The 22,762-nt window shown below is 39.3% G+C and overlaps 1 protein-coding gene across 6 annotated transcripts in view; it reads left to right on the top strand.

Moving 5' to 3' along the window:
- Positions 1-22,762, top strand: part of cep78 (centrosomal protein 78) — a 111,300-nt gene that overhangs the window by 36,555 nt on the left and 51,983 nt on the right. For all 6 annotated transcript variants that reach the window (XM_069930436.1, XM_069930429.1, XM_069930440.1 and 3 more), the window contains 7 exons: positions 4,059-4,324; positions 10,779-10,954; positions 12,387-12,459; positions 12,550-12,653; positions 12,785-12,959; positions 13,674-13,787; positions 17,937-18,001. In XM_069930436.1, the coding sequence (XP_069786537.1) occupies positions 4,072-4,324; positions 10,779-10,954; positions 12,387-12,459; positions 12,550-12,653; positions 12,785-12,959; positions 13,674-13,787; positions 17,937-18,001 (960 nt within the window). In that variant the 5' untranslated portion in view covers positions 4,059-4,071. The remainder of the gene's footprint in view (positions 1-4,058; positions 4,325-10,778; positions 10,955-12,386; positions 12,460-12,549; positions 12,654-12,784; positions 12,960-13,673; positions 13,788-17,936; positions 18,002-22,762) is intronic.

The following is a 22,762-nucleotide window of genomic DNA, read 5'->3' as shown; positions in this document are numbered from 1 at the left end:
TTTAATTTGAGGGTGAATCCAGATAACCGTGATCCCTGGAACCTCAGAACCCTGTCAGGGGAACATGAGACTTGCTTAAGTTTTGAATGTGGCAACAGCCACCTTTACATCCTTCACCTGGGAATTTTCACAGTGAACTCCCAGTCATCACATGAGGTTTACGCCTCCGAAGCCCTCCTTAGGGTTATCATATGACCCTCTGTCACACAAATCTTTCAAAGCCCTCATTAGGGTTAACAAGTGACCTTCTGTCATGCAAGTCCTCTCCTTTGGACACTCTGGGTTGGGTGGTCTTGTGACTCCTGTCAAACAAAGTCCTCCTCTTTAAAGGGGATGGGAAAGGCACTGGTCAGTCCCACACACACTCTGCATATCAATTGTCCGTAACTGTTTTCAGTTCATTTACACTTCTGAGCCTGGTCAAGTTTGTCTTCTGCTCCACCTACCCACCGCATGCTAAATTTAATCCTTTATTTTTTTGTTTTTGTCCTTTTCCTCAACTATGCTCAATCAAATAAGTGATCCAATGGAAGTGCAAAAAATTACAAGAGATGTAGATACTTTTAGTTCCCCAGTATTAGAGCACATAGATTTAAGATTAGAGGAGTAAGTTTAAATGAGATGTTTTTTAAACACAGAGTGGTTGTTGCCTTGGGAGAGGTAGTTGAAGCAAAGATAATAGCAACGTTTAAGAATTTAGATAGATCCACAATTGGCAGGGTTTGGAATGATCAAAACCATATCAGATAAGGATTTATTTTATTCTCCCTCTGTGTAATCCACCTAGGTTTTCTTTTCAACTCTGCTCCAGCTTCCTCGTAGCTCCATCCACACTATCTCCCACTACCTAGTTTCTTTTCACTTTCTGGTTCTATTGCTCATCACCCACACACTATGCTCATTAGGCCTCTTATCCACTGGTTCCATCTGTCCATTATCTTCCCTTATCCGGTTCTACTCAACATACTCCATGATTATCGTTGAGATAAAACCTGTCGCCCTTTTGTTGTCTTTACTTAATCATCTCACAGGCTTTATCTCTACCTCCACCATCTTTCACACCTGGCTCCACCTGTCCATCATTCCACTATTCATCTTGTTCCACTGATTACATGGCATCTCTTACCTCAGGTCTCCCCCTCACCTCTTTATACAACTAACACCTCTCCACAGTCAGTACTAATACAAGATTTTGACCTGAAATATTAACTATTCCTTTCCTTCCACGGATGTTGACTGACCCATTGAGTTCCTCTAGCAGTTTGTTTGGTTTTTTTGATTGCTTGCACCCCATTTATTTGATTTTTGATTGATGTTTCCATCAATAAAATTCTTAAAATGTCTGAAGAAGTGAAGAAGCATTGTTTCAAAAGGGAGGAATTTTGCAAAAGATTTTTTTCTAGTCAAGTCTACACATCAAACGTTCTCCCTAGGCACCTGAAAGCAGCAAGGCAAAGCGGCTAGCAGTTTTCAGGTGCCTAGCAGCGGTCAGGCTGTTGACAGTCAGCTGGCGACCTGCTGACAGCCACCCTTCCCGCTGCTGACACCTACCCTCCCCGCTGCCGACACCTACCCTCCCCGCTGCCGACACCTACCCTCCCCGCTGCCGACACCTACCCTCCCCGCTGCCGACACCTACCCTCCCCGCTGCCGACACCTACCCTCCCCGCTGCCGACACCTACCCTCCCTGCGAGCCTCACATTACATGTCAAAGAGCCTCATGTGGCTCGCGAGCCATGGTTTGGCCACCCCTGACATAGTAGGTGGCAGAAATGGTGGAAGAGGATATGCTGGATGCAGTCTAGTGGGGTTGTATGTGAGGATAAGAGGAATCCTGTCCTTGTTGCATGTAGGGACAGAAGGGGCCAAGGCACATGTGCAGGTAACGAATATATGCAGTTGAGGGCCAAGTTGATGGTGGTGGAGGGAAAGCCACATTGTTTGAAGAGGGAGGACATCTTTGGTGATCTGGCATGAAAGTCCTAATCCTGGGTGCAGATGCGATGGAGACGGAGGAATTGCGAGAATGGAATGAAATTCTTATAGGGAACAGGGTGTGAAGAGGTATAGTTGAGGTAGCTATGAGTGCCGGTGGGTTTGTAAAAGATGTCTATTGCGGCAAAATATCTTATTCAATTGAATCATTTTTGCCTCCAAGAAACAAAACATTTATGCAATAACTGCAGAACCAAAGCTGTCAAAGCTAAGTGTTTTGAGACAAATGGGTTTTGTGAAGGGTCATGGCTGTCATGTGACAGCATTGCCCACTATCTGGTTGGAAGACACATCACCTACCAATCAAGATTTAGACCCGCTTTACCCATTAGTGCACACCTTGCTGTTGGCTAATTTAAATAACTTTGTACTTGGCCTTGTACTTGGCCTTAGCCTTTGTAGTTGATTTAACTTTATTGACCCTGTAAATGTCCTGGGTTGGATCCAGCAGCCCTCCTATTCTTGGCCTTGGGCCATTGGCTATTGTAATTGATTCAACCTTGCTAGCAAGGAGCTATATACTTTGTAAATGACCTGGGCTGGACCCCCAGCCATCAGTACTATAAAAGGCACCATGCATGCTCGGCTCACTTTCTTTGCCATCTTCAAGAGACCACCCTGCTTCACTTCAGGCTGAGTACCGTGGAATGCGCTGGAGAAATTGTTGGTAAGGTGTGCACTGTTATAGAGTTGGGTTTATTTAGTAGCATAGAGACTTGCCTGCACTGAGTCAAGGGGTGGTGGGTATTGTATTGTTCTTCCTTAATTGTTTGCACCCAGTTCATTGTGTATGTGCGTGTGTGTTTTATTCCCGGTGCGATTTTCCCACTCTCGCTATAAATTGTGAGCATCATTGTCCTCGCTCGTCTTTTGTAAATAAAATCATTTACTACCATACGGTGTTCTGAGTCCTTGCTTTTGAGACCTATCGAATCTGTTTTCTCATTCACAACAACGTGTCCTTAAAAATCTAAATTCATAGCATTTTTGAAGGAAGGCAGAAATGTCAAATCATTTCTTGCTTGCTCTCTTACTCTCTCCGATGTATTGAATTTAAAAACTACTTTTTGAAGGAAGGCAGAAATGTCAAATCATTTCTTGCTTGCTCTCTTACTCTCTCCGATGTATTGAATTTAAAAACTGCTTGTCTTGAAGGTTTTTCCATGTGGACTAAACGTTTCAAACCCTTGCATGATTGTAAAACCCTGACATGAGTGAAAAGGTGCATGTTCCATTGAGGGATTTGAGCATAAAAGTCAAAGTTGACATCCCAGTGCAGAACTGAAGGAATTATATTTTATCTTTCAAAAGAGATTTTAACTCCTTTGAAGCAATCTTTGATTGAACTGTAGGGAATGAAGCTAGGAAGATAGGAGTGACAGTGAGGAATTTTTTTTTGTGGTTGTAATCATAATTTAATAGAATGTAGAATAATACCACACTTCAGGCTCTTTGGCCCATCATGTCTGAGCTGACCATGATGCCAATCTACCTCATTTCTTCAATCTCCACATGGTCCATCCCCCCCCCCCACCCCCCACATACACTGCCTATCGTGTAACTGTAAATTCCTCTTACATATTGCTATTATCTCTATTTTAACCACCCCTCCCACTCCCACCCCAACTGTCAAGGCTCTATGTATTTTAAAAGAAATGCCTCGCTGATCTCCTTTAAACTTTTAAACCATCAGTTGCTTGAATGATATGCAAGAACATTCCATGGGGTCCAATCTATTTCTGATCACAAAGTTTTTACATAGTTGTCAGACATTTTTGAAGCAAATAAAAGATCTCGAAGGGCGAGTTAAGGGTTGAACAGTGAATAATCCTTCATCCACATTAACAGGTTATTGTCTAGAATCCTTGAGTTTGTAAAATTTCATGAGTTACCTTTTTACTTGTACTTGAGAAATTGTTGATTTGCATGATTTGTGCTATGTTATATGCAGATATTTAACTTTCTCCATGTTGTTTTGAATTCATTTCTTAAATTTGGTGCTTGGGAAAGAGTGAAGAGCTTCAGAAATTAATTACTTTTTTTTCTTTCATTCTTTCCCTAGGCTCTCACATAAAATGATTGAATCAACTCAGTTGCGCCAGCGAGGGCCTTTGGATTTTGAATCACATTATGAACACTTGTGTGCTCTTCATGACCTAGTTCCACTGAGAGCAGTGAAGGCAAACTTAAATCGAGGTTTCCTGGATATTAATGGTGATAGGATCAAGCTGTCTGAGTGGACACCAGTCTTCCGTTCAATTAGCATTAACAAGCATTTGGCTTTTCTTGCCATTAGGAGTTACTACCAGCCTAGTCTTGGAGAAACAGGTAAAATAGCAAACGTCAACTAAAACAGAAATGTTGGATGAATTCATCCAGTCAAGTAGCATTTGTGGAAGGAGAAAGCATTTAATGTTTCAGGTTATAGACTCTTCATTGAATTGAAAAAGAGAGAAAGTTAGTGAAGCCAAGTAATGGATAAGGTAGGGATGGCAATGTTTGAATCAAAGGGAATATCTGTAATATAATGAAATGATGGACAACCATTGACTAGATGTCTATTTAATACGTTGTTAATGCTTTGAAGTCTGGGTGATGTGTTTTCTCTCTGATTGGAGTGTGCGGAGCAGGTCAGAATGTCCAAATGAAAGAGCCGCGGGGTGGGTGGAGTGTGGGGATGTACAAATGATACAACAAAATGAAATAGCAAATCATCTGACATTGGGGAATTCAAACTTTTGAGTCCAGCAGGATGAAAGATGAAACGTTGTTCCTTGAATTCACATTGAATTCACATTCACATTGTTCCTCATTGTAATAGTGAAGGTGGCTGGAGACTGAGGTTGGAGTGCAATATTGAATTTAAATTGTAGGTAACCAGGAGTTTGTGATCAGTCCCATGGACTGAACATAAATACCATGCAAAGCAATGATCAAGTCTGCATTTGGCTTTACTAATGTAGAGGAAGTCACTTTGTGCACATCAGATACAGCAGACTAGATTGAAAAAAATGCAAGTGAATTGCTGCTTTATTTAGAATTTGCTTCGCTGGATGGTGAGAATAAAAGAGGTGCATGTATGGATGTTGCATCTCCTCCTTTGGAATAGAAAGTCGTAGGTAGAAATCGAAGAGCAGACTAGTGGTCTTTGCAATATGCACAAAGGTTTAGAGAGGGAAATGTGACTGATGGTGCGACATGATGAATTAGTTAGGACTTTATATTTGTATATTTTGGGCTGCTAAGCACATTCCAATCGGCCAGATAATATAACATCACCCATTATTCATAACATTAGCAACACATTACACAGAAAAAGGAGCTTTAATGTCTAAAAACTTTTTCAGGGATTACTCTATTCATGACACCCTTTTGTTTACTTTTCCTGCGCCCCCTCACTTGATACTTTTCAGTGGAACTGAAGAAGGTGTTGCAATTGAAGGAGGTGTTATAACTGCCTCCCCCTTCTCTGTCCAGGGACCTAAACACCCCTTCCAGGTAAAGCCTAGTTTCACATGCACCTCCTTCAACATCATCTCTTACATTTGGTGCTCTCAATGTTGTCTCCTCTATATTGCCAAGTAACTGCATGCTTCACCTAGTTTCCAGCTATTTAATTCCCCTGAAAAAACAAACAAACAGAAGAGCTATAGAATCTATGAACAAAAAATGCAAGCTCGAGGGCCTCAGCCAGCATCCATGAGCCTTGTTAAAGGGTCCTGACATGAAAGGTTTCTCTCCATGAGTTCCTCCAGCTTCTTACTGTTTGCTCATTTTTAGTTCTCTTCTCATTCCCACACCAAACTGTCTTCTACCTTCTCTGCTGCCAGTTTGAAGACACATGCATTTCTGAAGAACCGCACTTCATATTCCACCTGGACAGTCAACAAGCCAAATATCAAGTGCTAATGAATTTTTTTTTACCATTTTTTAAGTCACCCACACCCTCTTGTTCCCATTCTTAGGTCCTCTCTCTCACACATACACCCTTCCTTTCAAATTTCATGCTGCTTGACCTGTGGAGTAACCATAGCAGTTTGTTTTTAACTGTCCACTTAATTGTTATCCACCATTTCATCTACTTCACTTTGTTCCATCCTTTGTCTTCAATGTTGTTTCTATTACTTTGTCTAACTTCCCAGTTCTTTTGAATGGTCTTCAACCTAAAGCATTAATATTGAAGCATCACCTGTTTTTTTCTTGCACTAATTGCAACTGTGAATATTTATTCTTTTATGTTTATTATATTTGTTTCTGTTCTGGCTTATTGTGGTAATTTAATGTTTATGATTGTAATTGGTGTATCTTCCATACCTGTTTGGCTGCAGCAAATAAGAATTTCAGTGCATCTATACTTTGCAGTTGTATATATGAAAATAAACTCTAATTTCTAATTAACTGATTTCTCTTTCTACAGATGTTTTTTGAGTGGTTGTGTTCTTCCAACAAAAAAAAACTGCTTGAGGCGCTCAGAGAGTCGAGAAGCCTCTGTGCCAGGGGAGGGGGAAGAATTGTTTTTCAGGTCAAGACTTGTAACAAATTCGAGCATCTACTGTTTTTCATTTTTAGATAAACTTGCTTTATTTTTTTTCAACCAGTACAGCAGCTGAGGGAAATCATGAGTTCTGCATGAAAAATCTAATTAGCGTGATTTTTATCATTTCGTTTCTAGTACAGAAAAAGACCATTCAGTCCAGAAGTTATGTATTGTGTATTTGTACTGCATCCGGTTTTTTGCTAATTCATCATGTTTTATCAATATATTTCAATACTTTTCTTTCAATACTTCTATGTTATTCACATCACTGACTCCTTGTGTTATAACCTGAATATTCTTCAGGCTGTCTTCATCTGTTTTGCAGTAGAATTTGCTTGTATTCTCTTGAGGTGGCTGATGAGGCAAATGTGTGAATTATAGATGGGGCAGTAAAGTAGGGTGGCCATTCCAAAGGAGGACATAGTCATAGGCTACTATATATATGTATATGTTGTGTGTTTTTAAAAACAAAAGATTTAAATGGTATTACAAAAATGACAAATGCAAGCACACTATATAACCTATGACCTTTGAAATGGCCACACCCTATAATTGATGCCAGAAAGATTGGGTGGGCTGGTAAGTTGTGAGGTAGTGTGTTGTGCTCCTTCTTCTATTTACATAACACATTTGCATGACTCAGATGGATGTACTTAAGTTCTCAATACCACCCTGAATAATGCTTTACTTTGGTTGTGGGTCAGAGATTTCCAGGAGTCAGTGGTGATGTTGCAAAGGCTGCAAAAGTAAAAAACATGGTTTAAATCTTTCATTACAGGCCACACCCTATAAATGATGCAGAAAGATTGGATGGGCTGGTAGGTTGTGAGGTGGTGTGCTCCTTCTTCTAGTTACATAACACATTTGCATGGCTCAGATGGATGTACTTGAAGTTCTCAATACCACCCTGAATAATGCTTCACTTTGGTTGTGGGCCAGAGGTTTCCAGGAGTCGGTGGTGATGTTGCATTTCTTTAAACAGGCTTTAAGCACATGCTTGTCTGTTTTCCAACATCAGGCATTTTAACAACATGCCTTCAAATCCAATAAAGGATTTTGTCCTTGCAAAGGGCATTAATGTTAGTTCCCTGTAAATTTTGGAGATTTTTCAGAGACAGCATTAATGGTGTCTTTCCAGATGTCTGGTGGACTATGTCTACATAGTCATAATCATTTAGGAGTAAAGGGATCTCTGCTTCTTTGTGCACTAGATCTGGGGTCCTGATCTTCAAATGCCCCTTTCTTTATTCAATCAAAGATTGTTCTGGTGCATGGAAGACAGCTGAATTTCATAATAAATGTCTAACTACTGCCTGTAAAGAAATTTTTACTGTCCTCCTTGTTTGTTTAAATTCATATCAGATATTTATGGCTTGTGGAAACATCAACATCATCCCTCGCAGACCATTGCTCAGTCTTCTCTAGAAAAAGGATCACTCAATCTTTGCCATAATTGTTGTAATCTCTGTGTTCTGGTATTGGTCTTGGGTAACAAAAATGTATCTATTTTAATACCTCTTGTTCCTTTGTGTAATTTAGAGATAGAAATTGAAAACAGTACCTTGTGATCTAACCAAGGTTAATTACATTTTTTTGTTTCCATCTAATGTTCTGTTTAATTAGATATTGACCCCATTCTATTGTATGACTTTCTGAATCTTAATGAATCACAGTTGGCATTGTGGTTAGGTTAGCGCAACGCCTTTACAGCGCCAGTGATCAGGATCAGACCAGGGTTCAAGTCCTATGCTGTCTGTAAGGAGTTTGTACATTCTCCCCATGTCTGTGTGGGTTTTCTTCAAGGCTCCACTTTCCTCCCACTGTTCAAAATGTACCAGGGATGTAGGTTAATGCGGTGTAAATTGGGCAGCACAGACTCCTGGGCCATAAAGGCCTGTAACCGTGCTGTATGCCTAATTTAAATTTAAATGATGAATAAATTTATGCCCCAGATCTTTTTTGTTCCTCTACCCTATTTTGAATTAATAGGTTTCAATCATGAAGAGATATAGCGTAGAAACAAGCCTATCAGCCTATTGTGTCTGGGCTGTCCATAAATCGCCCATTTACATTAATTGAGCCCCACATTCTAACACTCACCTCTACACACAAGGGGCAATTTGCAGTGGACAAGTAGTGTATTAACCTGCACCTTTTTGGAATGTGGGAGGAAACACTGAGCATCCAGAGGAAATCCATGTGTTCATAGGAAGAATATGCAAGCCCCATTCAGTCAGGTCAGGATTGAACTGGGTATCTTGGGCTGTAAGACAACAGCTTAACTATCTGCATGCTGCGCAGAGGGTATTAAAATAGTACATCTCCTTGCTAATCTTTTTGGAATGTACTCTTTAATTTTATATCTGGTAATGCATTGATTATATTTATTTGTGTACTGCTATAAGTATTTAGTGTTATAGGTTTGAATGGTTTATATATTAAAGTAATTTTTAAGTGGATTAAGATCATTATGGACTGCTCAGTTTATAGCACCCTCATCTTTTCAATCCCACTCCAGATTTGATCAGAAATACATAATCAAGAATGGCATATTGATGAATTATTTAGAAGTGATTAACTGTCATGGCTGACAGTTTCTGTTGAGATGCTAAACCAAAGTCCAGTCTGCTGCTCAGTCAGTTTCTTATTAAAAAAATCTCATGTACTATTTCTAAGACAGAAATGAATTACTGTATTTTGATTCTGTCCTTCTTACTAATGTTTCAGTTAAGATTAATAGAGATTATCAGGTCATCACCTACTGTTTCTGGGACTATATGCTCATTGATCATTTGTATTGCCATATTAGCTGTAAAATATTTTGGAATGCATTGGGTTTATAAAAGTTTTTTTTTAAATACAAAGTTAAGTTTGATAAGTTTATGGGTCTTAGGATCATTGAAGGGATTTACTGACCAAGGAATGTCCTCATGGGCTTTTAAGATATCTCATGATAGTTGAAATGATTAACATTATTCTGCCAGACTGAATTAAAACAAATAAACAAATTCATTTAAAATGCTTTTAAAGACTGGAAAGTAATTCATTAATGGAGCACATCTTTGTACGATGAACCATATGTAGCCTACTTTCTGGCCTGGAGCTTCTGAAATGGCAGACAGTGTGAAGTGGAGGACCTGTTTGTTGACTCAAATAGCATGTAAACACTGAAATTTTAACATTAAAGTTGACTATTTACAATATAGCTGCTTTAATATTTCAAATCTTTCTCCACAATGGACAAGTTCTATGTCTTTGTAATGCACTAAGTTTGTCAACACCCTACCTACAAATGCTACTTAGTAACTGCTGGTTGGAAGCATTTGCATCATTCCAAACTATTCTGATTTTCATCATTCATTGACCCATTGAGTACACAATGTCAAAATGCTGCTCATCGTGCCTTTAATTATTTTTGTTTTGGGGAAAATTACTCTTTTCTGCTGCAAGAACCCCTGAATTAATCCTTACTCCAGATCAAGAAACTCTGATGAGAATTAGCTTCACAAATGCAAGGAAGTGTACTCATCCAAATCTAGGAGGTTAAGGTGGGTTGAGAAGGCTTGCGACAAAATCAGGATTGAGTGCTCGTAATAATTTGCTGAAGAGTAATCCTTGGGCTAATGTGAAGTGTTATCACCTGTTGGATTATATTGGCACAATGAAAGGTATTTTAACTCAAGAAAGGTGGGTTTGGAAGCTTTGTTGGATAAAATGTTAATCTCAAACTTAATCCATTTACATTTTGCCCACATTTGCTTAAATGAGTGAGTGGTGACTAAACCACATTTTGTGTGTCTTGGCAATTTGGGAGAAAATGTTTACCTGCATTTTAACTATTTTTAATGCCCATGGGATAAGTTTCCAGGGGCAAAGAGAAGGTATCAATAAAAATAACCAAGAAGTGGAACTATAGCTCTGTGGTGGGAGAAGCAGGAATAATTCTCCCAAGATATCTTCCTTGAAGGGTGCATTTTGTTGTTTGGCATCTCTCTTTCCCTAAATCACTAACTCTTCATTTGCTCAGGGATCTCTGAATGTTAACTGCAGATCACCAACCTGTGCAACTAAGTAACAAGACTACTGGATGTGAGGGATGACAGTGAAACTAATATATGCTGATTTGTCTAAATATTTTTCCATATATATATTAAGCTAAGTAACTGTCGCAACTTTGAAGAACATTTATGCAGATTAAATCAAAATGTGTGCAAAGATTTATATTGCTGATTTTGTTTTCTGAAGGGAGTGAACGATGTAAACAATACTTGAGAAAACGTGTGCCAGCTATCCGTTCAAAAGGCTGTACACTTCAACTCTGTGGGTCGATTAAAGACTGTCTGATTGCTTCCAGCGCTTTAAAATCCGTAGAGCTGGAAGGATTACCTTTGAGGCATAATGATCTCCGAGCATTAACAAAGGTGAGAAATGTGGACCACAAGGCCATATACAATAGGGCAATATTAATTAGTCACATAATTATCTACTGCAGAGAACTCCTAACCAAAATAATATTTCTGCTGACTTGATCTCGGAATACTTGTTATGAAAAGAAAGGCATCAAATATTGGCTTTTAGCTGGTACAGTGGAACCCAGATTTAACATGCCCCGATTTAACGCGAATTTGGATATACCGTGACGAGTCATTGGACCCCTTAACGTCCACGTTCTATTCTTTGAGATAGGACGTTGTGAATCCATTTTAAAAGAATCAGTACCAGGGATGGCTGTCCTGTGGCACAGAAAATGTTTAGAAATAGTGCGTCTAAATAATTAAGGTAAGTACAGTAATGTTTATCTTGGGGAATTCATCGCATTGACAAGAATGTTGCTGAGAATGTTGAGGACGGGGGGTTGGGATTGAGGGCTGTCGCGAACGGAGGGTGGGGGTGATGGCTGTTGCAAACGGGGGGGGGGGGGGTGAACGCTGCCGGGAACGGGGTGGGTTGAGTACTGCTGCGAACAGAGGGAGGTGAGTGCTTCCATGAACAGTGAAGGGTGGTCGGATTGCTGCCGCGATTGATGTGTGTATGTATTGTACACAGTAGTGAAACCCCGATTTAGTGCAAACTCACTTTTTCGCGATCCGAATTTCTTTTGGACTCAAACCATCGCATTACAACAGGGTTCCACTGTACCAATCAAAATTACTCAACGTTCTGTTCAGGAAGTTAAGAATGGAAGCAGTCTTAACTTTATATCCCTGTTTTAGCTCCAGGCAATATCTACGGTAGTCCAGTAAAAATCAGAGTTTTCAAAGGTGAGGGGTCGACAGCCATTGTATTATTTGCATAGACAAGTGCATTTTAATAGCCGAACTTTGAAGTTGATTGCATCCCATTTTAATTTCAAAATCCAAAGAAAGTGCCCAACTTGATTCAGTAAATACAAAGCAATAATTTCATCAGTTTCAGTCACTTAGAAATTGAAATGTGTAGCACATTTTATGCACAAGTTATACACAAAAGCCACTTTTCATAGTTAAAGCATTCTTTTCAGTTATTGAGTGAGCTAATTTCTTTTCAAATAGAAATCCTGTTAACCTGTGCACTCCCCTCTCCCTCCATTCTCCAGCACCCTTGTCACATTCCATTACACCATCATATACTGTATGTTCTTTCTTGTGTCTATTTTCCCTGCCAATTATTTCTTTCCTCTCACCTCTTTTCCTTCCTCCATTCCATCGTCCTGTCCCCTCTCTCATCTATTGTTATTTCTCTCCCCTCTAATCACTGATTACAATTGAACATGCATGGATCTCAGTTACAGGTTTGCAAGTGAGATTATTCATTTAGTTTGCATATAATCTCTTTGAAGTACATTTTATTGCATATATTGTATGTTTCTTGTAGGGTTTATCCGAGACAAAAATTCTGCAGCATATTTCATTAGCTTATTGTCCTATTGGAGATGAAGGGTTGGAAAGTAAGTATACTGAATCTTGATGCATTTTTGCTACATCAAATTCTTCATATCAGCTTAAAAATTAATATTTTGTAAAACTTTTCTTTTTAGTTATTTGCAAAAGTTTGAAGAATTCTGCAACAATCAAAACAGTTAACTTCACAGGCTGCAATCTTACATGGTGTGGTGCAGAGCACATGACCAAAGTTATTAAGGCAGGTTAATACTTGTGTAATATAAACTTATGCAATGCTAGTTTTATTTCAGTTTTAGTAACTGACTCAATTTGTACTAATAAAATGTAATATTTTAATATTTTTAAAAAGTCGTACCTTTTTTTAAATAGCACCAAGCAACAAAAAGGCACAGTGAAGTTTGGGCAGAAAGTCTTCGCTACAGGCATCCTGATTTAGATTGCATGACTGGTTTGCGTCGTATTACCATGAACTGCAACACACTAATTGGGGATATTGGAGCTATTGCTTTTGCAGAGGCCCTCAAAGATGACCTCTGGTTGAAAGGCAAGTTGAATTTAAGATTTTGGTTTTTTTTTTATATGATGAGTATCTCTTAAAGCAGTTTAGCCCAACACATCCAATATGTATAGTTGTTTCTTGCATGGTGCATGTGAATACCATCTGCAAAATGTACTTCAGCCATGTTACAACTTTTCAAAAGGTAATGGCAACAGGGAAATGGGAACACTAATGCACCTGAATCTTCTTTCATGGCTCACTCTATCTCGACTTTCATGTGCATTGCCAATCTTTCATTGTTGGTCACTCAAAATTTTGTAATTGCCAATCTCGTGACCACCAAGGATTATTGTGGTTCATGAAGGTTTGAATTCTCAAGCTTCAAAGATTAAAAAAAAAGTATTTGGTCTGCCAGCAATATCCATATCCTATGATTAAATAAAATGGTTCAGCCAACTAACATGAGGATTTTAAGGAAGCTTGAATAGAAATGAATGAAATAGATGGTGTTAACTGACTAAATTGGGGAAAAAAAAATGAGCCTTTGGTATTGTCCCTTTTTAGAACCACAAGATGTCCTGATCAATTAATAAATTTTTTTTTTTGAAGTGTGGTCACTAGTTTATAATGCGGCAACAATCACCAGCATGGAGGTTTTGGGATTCATTTTTGGTGTATATTCTGTGAAAATACTAGATTTAGTGGAACCAATAAACATTTGTGGCATGAAATTCATTGATTGATGTGTTTTTATTACAGCACTTGATTTGCAACAATGTGGAATTTCTAATGAAGGAGCCAAAGCTTTGCTAAATAGCTTACAGTCTAGTACTACATTAATTGTTTTGGATATTCGAAAAAACCCATTAGTTGGTGAGTATTATTTCTTGTGGAAAAAATACCACATTTATACGTGTAATAGTCGATACTGTGTAAAATCAACTTCCTATTTTTGCCTCTTATTTTTGGCCCCGGCATGCACCTATCGAAGCTCCCAATGCCCCAATCGTGGATCCTCCCCTATGCCCCATCTGCCTACCCATTCAAGCTCCCAACGCCCCGAACACTTACTTGCACCCAGTCCCAGCCCCTGCCCGCCCATCAGAACTCCCGTTGCCCCGACAGGGAACCCTTCCCTCGACTGCCCACCTATCGGACCTCCTAACGCCATGACTGCGAACCCTCACCTCGGCCACCTTCCCACCAAAGCTCCCATCACCCCGACCTCAAATCCTTGCCTCAGCTGCCCACCCACTGGAGCTCTCGCTGCCCTGAGCTGTCCACCCACCAGAGGTCCGATGGCCTGACCGCAAAGCCTCGACTACCCACCCACCAGAGTTCCTGATGCCCCAACCATGGACCCTTCCCTCGGCCATTGCTCACTGGAACTCCAATCGCAGAACCTTGCCTCTGCCACCTGCCCACCCAGGGCTGGTGCCTGACTATTTTGCGCCCTAGGCAAAGCTAACTACTTGCACCCTCCAAAAAAAATTGTCAACTTCGATTTTCTAAAACAGATGTTTTGTTGAAAAAAAATAAAAAGCATAAAACTTGAAACTGCTTAATTTATTTTAAATTGCAAGAATAAGTAATACATTAATCTTTGGCTATCTTTCTCAAATACAAAAGAAAATATTTTGTCACACAAATCATTTTGAACTAAAGGGCACTTGGTAGAATGCATATCTCCACCAAGGGCAACACAATATTAAAACTGTTTACTTCACACACCTTTAAGTCTATATACCTTCCAGTGTCCATTTTTTTTCTACAAGAAGATGCAGTGTGAAAATGTCCCTTTGGCCCATCAAGTTTGCTCTGACTTTCCCTAACCATTTTTACAAATCTATGCTAGTCCCTTTTTTTATTTTCCCACATTTCTTTCATTTTTGCCCAGATTCTACAACTCACTTACACACTACAGCAAAGATCAATAATCCACCTGCCCACATCTTTGAGATTCGAGAAGAAATTGAAGCATCCAGAGGAAGCTCACATGGTCATGGGGAGATTGTGCAAACTGCACATAGACAGGGCCAGAGTTCAGGGCAGAAGCCAGGTTGCTGGAGTTTTGAGGTAGTAGCTCTATTAATTGCACCAGTGTGAGACAGCATCAACTATGGCAATAATAAAGTTGATTACATGTCTCTTTAAGAACTGCATGGAAGGAAAGTTTCTCCATATTACACAATAACAACTGTAAGAACTTGCAATGCACTGATTGATAGAGAACTCTGAGGAAAATGTTACTGATTCTCTAAATCAAAACTTGTCTCTTTCTTTCCTTGACTACCCCTGCCCCCCCCCCCCCCCCCAGAATTTGAGATGCCTCACAAAATTTGAATTCTGCAGATGATTAAGCCTAGTTTTAACTGCTAGGCATCTGTGGCACGGTTAGTGTATTGATTTGGGCAATACTATTACAGCGTCAGTGATCAGTATTCACATCTACTGCCAATTGTAAGGAATTTGTATATTCTCATGTGACTGTGGGTTTCCTCTGGGTACTCCAGTTTCCTCCCATGATCTAAAGATCAATGCGGTTAGTAGATTAATTGGTTACATAGGTGTGCAGTATTTGGGAATGCAGGCTCATGAGCCGAAAGGGCCTGTCTCTTGAAATAAAATTATGTCCTGTAACCTCCAGAAAACTTGTTTCAAATTGCTTGTATTAAAGTAATACAATGTAGATTTTCTTTCCAAAAGTAGGGTAATGGGCATATCGAAGCATACAAGTAAAACTTTTTGCCTCAGAGATGAAATAATAGTTTTGTTTTAAATTTAGACCCATTTTTGGTTTTCATTTATGGTCGAAATTTCGGTCATGCCGCCACTGAAAGAAAGTAAAGAAAGTTACAGTGCCATCTGATGGGCAAATGAAGAATGTCACATAAATTTCATAGGCGAGGATAAATATTGTCATTGTAATTTTGTAAAAATCTGCCAACATTTTCCTGCACAAGTATTGTCAATTTCAGGATTCCCACTAATGTACAAAAAAAATGTGGAAGGCTAGAACTTGTTGGCTATTTCTAAATGGCATATATTCCCAATTGCACTCCCATTTTATAAGACTTTGTGCAGGACGGAAGAGAAACTTGAAATTTACAGTAATTTTACAGTGATCAGACAAGGAATTTTTATAAGTCTACAGAAAGCGATAAGTAGCATAGAACAGTGACTTCATTTAAAAGGTGATGCATATCTGAAAGCGAAATAATAAGTTTGGGTATTGATGAATTTAATTAAATGATTATAATTGCTTTTGAGTTCTCCTAGTTTCATTATTTGAATTTAACTTACTTTTGAGAGAGGGACAGCCACAGGAGTCTCCTGCAGTACCTGCCTGCTTCTCCAAATGATCACCATATTTCTGGTTGAATCTTTCCATTATTGTCACATAATAGTACATTTAGAATTTAACTTGTGTCTACCATAAGGCAGACAGAGAGTCACCACTTTTTCCCAGTGCCTCTCACAGAAACCTACAGCACCTGGTGTTCCTAGGCGGTCTCCCCTCCAAGTACTGACCAGGCCTAGCCTGATTAGCTTCTGACATCAGCCAATTTCAGGTGTATTCAGGCTATTAGGCTTGAGGACCTCTGTGAGGCTTATTATTGATGTTCTCTCATGAGGTGTGCTCCTCAGCAAATGGGGGGAGTCTGAAAGTGGGACAGACAATGTTGCAACCATTTGCTTTTATCAGATTTTGTGCTTCCTTTTGAAAAATTGAAGTACAGTGCTAGTTATTTATTGGCTTAATCTTAACACTGGATCAATTATTTGAATAAATTTCTGGTTAGTTTTGTTGCTGAACATTAAAGATTTAATTTTCAGTCAATATTGTGTCATTAAAAAAGGAACAAATGATGAATATTGCATCAGCACAAATTATTTCTTATAAAAACATCTAGTTACCAAATATTTTGAAATGGATTGGCATTTTTCTTGTGCTCTCATCAAATTGGGTACTAAAATTTATTTCTGAAATTAGAGAAGTATCTGAAATTTTAGGGCACATGAGAATGAGGGGAGTCTGAAATATTTGATGGGGATTTGAGAGAGGGACCGGAAATGGAGACAAGAGAGAGATGCTGACATCTTCTAATTTCTCTTTCTCCTCCAATTCCTTACTCAACTAGATTATTTAAAGTGTTTGAAATACCTTGCTTTATGGCTAATGTACAAAACCACAAAATTCTTAACTCTTGGGGGAATGACGTTAAATTATTTAATCTTGGAAGTCGTGCTCTGATAATATTTGATTCAAAGTTAAAGGCAACACATCAAGTTATCAAACTGCCAGAATTGCTTCCAACCAGAATTTAATACCCTGCTCCACCAGTATGTTAGATGTAAAGTTGCTAACATTCCTTTCACTTGTGCAACAGGTTTCAAATGTGCAAGTGCAGGATGTATGCCAAAGACCGTGGCTGCAGTTATTTATCTTCCATTTAATTTAGGATCTTGCAGCCATATGGGCCCTTCTACATACGGATTTCTCCATGTTATCTACCAATGGGTCAATATCCACGATCAGGTCATTTATTGATGCAAATGGCAATCAATTTAGAATCCAATAAACTGAAGTTGCATTCTGCTGACTGAACTCCAAAGATTAGGCATGATCTTAAGGAAGGATAGTTTTTTAAAAGTTACTAAACAATGTCCTGAAATATTTGGCTCCTGTAGCATTTTGAACATACAATGGCCATTTTAGAATGAGGTGTTTCAAAAGAGAATTATAATGTACAAATTGCCTATGTGCCCCTGATTTACAGGGACTGATATTTACAGCTTTTGTAGGTTGTACCATTAATTAGTTCATATATCTTAATTCAAAACAAGTTTTGGAGGAAAGAGAACAGCATATTAGCCCACCTTGCAACCTGGTCACCAAAGAAGCAGATTTGTACAGTTCTGTAAAAATTACTTTGAAAATTTGCTCAGATAAACTTGCAGTAATTTGTAAATTTTGTCAAATTCATATGGCTACTGCTAATACTTTTTCATTCCATCTAGACCGATCCTTAATAAAATCCATTATTGAAAGGATATTGCTGAATGGAAATGGAGTAAACTCTGAGGTAAATTTTTTTTTAACAAAACTTAAATTTCACATTAACTCTGTCTAATGCAAAATTGTATTATGTTTGGCTAATTATGCAACATCATTACAATTGCAAAATTATGCAGCTTTGCTCAGCATCTCACACCATGCACACATTGGCTGAACAGCACTCTGAAATGTCAATATTGTGATTGTGTCATCACCAATTGAAAGTTTCAAATTGATTAAAACAAAATCACTTTTTAATATGTTAAAGGAAAAAGATCAAGTCAAATCACCTTTATTTATTGTTCATACCATACTCACATGGTAAAGTCAAAATAGTATTTCTCCGGGACCATGGAGCATATTTACATAAATATAGGTTAGAGTAGAAGTTCAACACCTTTAACATATTTAAGACTTGTACATTAACATTCCACAGCACCCAATCCCCTAATGTTCTGGGAGTTCAGGAGTCTGATAGCTTGGGGGATAAAAGCTCTTGTCTAATCTGGACATGCGGGCCTGAGTGCTGCAGTATCTCATACTAGATGGCAGAAGGGAGAACAGTTTACCTGAAGGGTGTGCAAAGTCCTTCACAATGTTTATTGCCTTTCACCTGCATTGAATGTTCTAAATGTCCTTCATGGTAGGCAGAGAGCCCCCAGTGATCTTTTCTGCTGATTTCACTATCCTTTGCAGGGTCTTGCGTTCTGAGGAGGTACAGCTTCCAAACCAGGTGGTGATGCAGTTGCAGAGGATGCTCTTGATACATCCTCTGTAGAATGTAGGGAGGATGGAGGGTGGGAGATGAACTTTGCTCAGCCTTCGCAGAAATTAGAGGTGATAAGGGACCACGTGAGGTTCTCTGTCAAGTGCGCTCTTGACAATCTCAGTGATTGAGCAATCATTGGTCAGTGGAGCGTGGTCCCACTGGGCCCTCTTGAAGTTAACAACCACCTCTTGTTTTTTTTGATGTTCAGATACAGGTTGTTAGCTGTGCACCAATTCATTCGCATCTCTAAGCTGACTTGTCATTTTTACTGATGAGGCCCACCACAGTTGTGTTGTCAGCGAACTTGATGATGTGGTTTGAGCCATATTTAGCTGCATAGTCATGGGTCAGCAGAGTGAACAGCAGTGGGCTCAGCACACAGCCCTGGGGGGACTCCGCACTCAGTGTAATGGTCTTGGAGATTCTACTACTGATCTAGAGTGCTTGCTGTCTCCCCGGCAGGAAGTCAAGAATTCAATTGCAGAAGGAGGTGTTTAGACCCAGCTGGCTCAACTTCCTTATCAGATGATTGTGTTGAATGCTGAGCTGAAGTCAGTAACCAGCATTCGAACATCCGAGTTCTTGTTTTCCAGGTGGGTGAGGGCTGGATGGAAGGCAGTGGTGAAGCATCGGCCATAGAGCAGTTGGGTTTGTATGCGAACTGCAGGGGGTCTAGTGACAGTGCAGCACTTGATGTACTCCATGACAAGCCTCTCAAAGCACTTCATGATGATGGGTAAGTGCAGCAGGGCAGTAGTCATTGAGATGGGACACAGCCAACTTCTTCGGCATGGGCACAATGATTGCAGCTTTGAAGCATGTTGAGACCATGGCACTTCTCAGGGAGATGTTAAAGATGTCAATGAAAACATCTGCTAGCTGAGCGGCACATTCCCTGAGCACTCTGCCAGGAATGTTATCCGGTCCGGTGGTTTTCCGCGGGTTGACTTTGCTTACTTCTCTTCACGTCAGCCTATGCAAGACACAGAACCTGGGCATTTGGAGGAGGAGATGTGGTCTTTTTCATTGGAATGTCCTTTTTTTTTGCCTCAAAGTGCTCATAGAAGGTGTTCAGTGTGTCTAGGAGGGAGGCAGTTCATCAAGATAGTTTCAGTGGTAGTGGAATACTTTGAAACAATCTCCTGACTGAAGCCTTCATTAATATAAAAAAAAATTGCAACTAATTTGTCTTTCTTCATTTTTTCACTTCTGAACAATTCTGCTATTCACATCACAAATTAGGGACTAATTGCAAAAATAATTCATTTCATACAATCCAAGTTCTTATTGATCAAATTAGAATGTGACTTCGTGAAGGCAGGGCTGCGTTTTTTTTTGTTTGCCAGAATCTTTTCTCACCAATTCTTCATTGCTTCTTCTCCAGACTTCAACCTTGCCATCTTCATATTTTTCTCCCTTTTCCATTTTAAATCCACTTTATTGCCACATCAGTAAAATCCAAGTTTTTGCCGCAAATATTTCTTAATTATTTACGTTGGGATACATTTCCTCTGTGTCCATCCTCAAGACAACTGTTCTTCTCAGTGGATCTGGGCATGAAAATGCTTGTTTCTGAAATAAAATCTGGCAGTGATGCTGGGGTATTGATGGTAATTCTTTGGGAGGCTCTTGTGTCTATAACCGCTTTTAAAAGTAGCTATCTGAAATTTGGATTGAGGAGTAATTTTTTTTTTAAATGAAAGAAGATACTGGCCATGCTCAGTGAACAAGGTGCATATGTAGAAGGACCAATGGTTCAGGTCAATGAATTTTCATCAGAAAACAATGTTGAGATTACAGACTGAAAATATAGGCAGTACAGGTCTCAGAGGTGACAGTAAAACAAAACATGGTTTACATGAGAAAATTATTAGCAATCTTTTGTAGATCTGTATCCATCTATACTGAACTCCAATGCTATACGTAGGTAGATTTGTACCTGGCTGTGCTCCAGTCTTTTCAGTGACAGACATTTACTCACTGTATCATATTCCAGTATTATACTATAAGAGAAACATTTAGAAGCTAGACTTCTGTGCATTAGTATATGGTATCCCAGACAAGGAACTGGTTTTGCAAATGGTCCTGAAGATAGGACTATATTTTTTGTGCTGATGCTAAGCCTAGCCTTTTTCAGTGGTCACTACCTTTGTAATTTAAAGGTGCACTTGTTCACAACTGCAAAAACATAGCATTGTGGCGGCAGGCTGTTAGGCAGGTGAACCAGCCCCGCTTGTAACACAAGCTGCGGGGCAGCCAGCCAAAATAGCGCCATCGGGGGTTTCCCCTTCGACCTCGGCACCAGGCTCAGAAGCCTGCGCTTGGGGACCCACGTGACGCCCTGGTGACGTCTGCGCCCTCAGTACGGTTCTCAACCAGGTCCGGGCTGGGAGTATAAGGCCAGCCGGGCAGCCTGCAATAAATCAGTTCTGCTTACTGAGCTCAACCTGTCTGGTTGTTTGTTATTTCAATTAGCAGTGTAGCTGCCACTACAGCATCAGCTTTCTTGTGGAATGTCAGCAATGCTCTTCTGCCATATCTATTGAGACAACATCTGGTAGAAACTTTCATTAATAAATATTGGAGCAACTCCCATCAGAAACTTCAACTTTTTCCAACAAGTGACAGAAAAAAGCCATTTTCTGTAATTTTGCATGAAATTCCTGTTCTCCATCAATGTGTTTTCTGGCCTAAAAAGCATCCCAGTTAAGTAAAATCATGATTATAAAATTCATGTCTTCAAAGAAGAATGAAAGAAATCTAGCTTGTGCTGATAAATGATACTTCCTAAGTCCTCCCGGTTCAGTCCCATGTTACCTTTTCCAATGAAATTCTCGACACTTTGTAATTCCAGAGGAATTGCCTTATACAATTATTTAATAATTTAAAGAAATTTTTAGGCAGTGTTTGAAAAAGATACTATAATTTTAGCCTTTTAATACAATTCACTCTTACTACTAAAGTATTCAGCAAGTCTTTTCATTGCTGTAATTCTTTCTATTTTTTTCTAAAGAGGAGTGTAATTAAATTTATATAAGTTCTGTAAAGTAATATCTGTCATTATTCCTAAATATTTGATTCCATCTGTCTTCTATTTAAATCTACTATCTTTTTGGTATCTTTCATAATCAAGATTTGTCAGTGGCATTATCTCACTCCTATCCATATTTATTTTATAACCTGATACTCTTCCATATTTTTCTAATATTGTTTGTAATCTTATCAGTGATCCAGCTGGGTCAGACATCTATAATCGCACATCATCAGCAAATAAGCTCATTTTATGTTCTTCCTGTCCAACTTTGAAGCCCTTAATATCTGGGGATCTCTTCTTCTAATCTCTGCCAGTGGTTCAATTGCTAGGATAAAAAGCACTGGGGACAGAGGACACCCCTGTCTACTCGATCTACTCATGATGTCACGCTTCCATAGATAAAATCCTGTGTGTCAGTAGCCAGTTAGTCTAATAGAAGTAAAGGATGAGAAAGCATCACGTCTCCAAGTCTTAATTGTGTGAGGGTATACACAACAGTGGGGATGAGGAACAAAATGAACCCTACACATACTCCATACACCAACCGTGAGAAAAAAGGTAGAAAACAACTACCTAACAACTCCAACAAATTTCCGCCAAAAGATCAAGGTGAAAGCACACCAAGATGGTAGAGGGAAAGTTCGGGGATTTCAACAAAGTAGAAGAAAGTTGGGATAACTACGTAGAATGGTTTAACTACTACTGCGTAGTCCACAATATTCTGAAAGGTCCAGTAAACCCCAAAGGTGCCCTCTTCCTCAGTATAATGGGCAGCAAAGCATTCGACCTCCTTAAGTCCTTGCTGTCCCCATAGGATCCAGGGACAAAGATATTCAGTGAATTTCGCACAGCTCTAAGGAACTATTTAAGCCCCAGACCACCAGTTATGACAGGAAGGCAATGATTCTATGAAAGGAGCAAAGGACCAGGAGAAACAGTAAGTGAATACCTGGCATAGTTGCACAAACTGGCGGAGCACTGCCATT

The sequence above is a fragment of the Narcine bancroftii genome, chromosome 1 (genome assembly GCF_036971445.1).
Source record: "Narcine bancroftii isolate sNarBan1 chromosome 1, sNarBan1.hap1, whole genome shotgun sequence".
NCBI classification, from domain to species: domain Eukaryota; kingdom Metazoa; phylum Chordata; class Chondrichthyes; order Torpediniformes; family Narcinidae; genus Narcine; species Narcine bancroftii.
The sequence above is the reverse complement of the archived record's forward strand: the minus strand, read 5'-3'. Positions and strand labels throughout refer to the sequence as shown.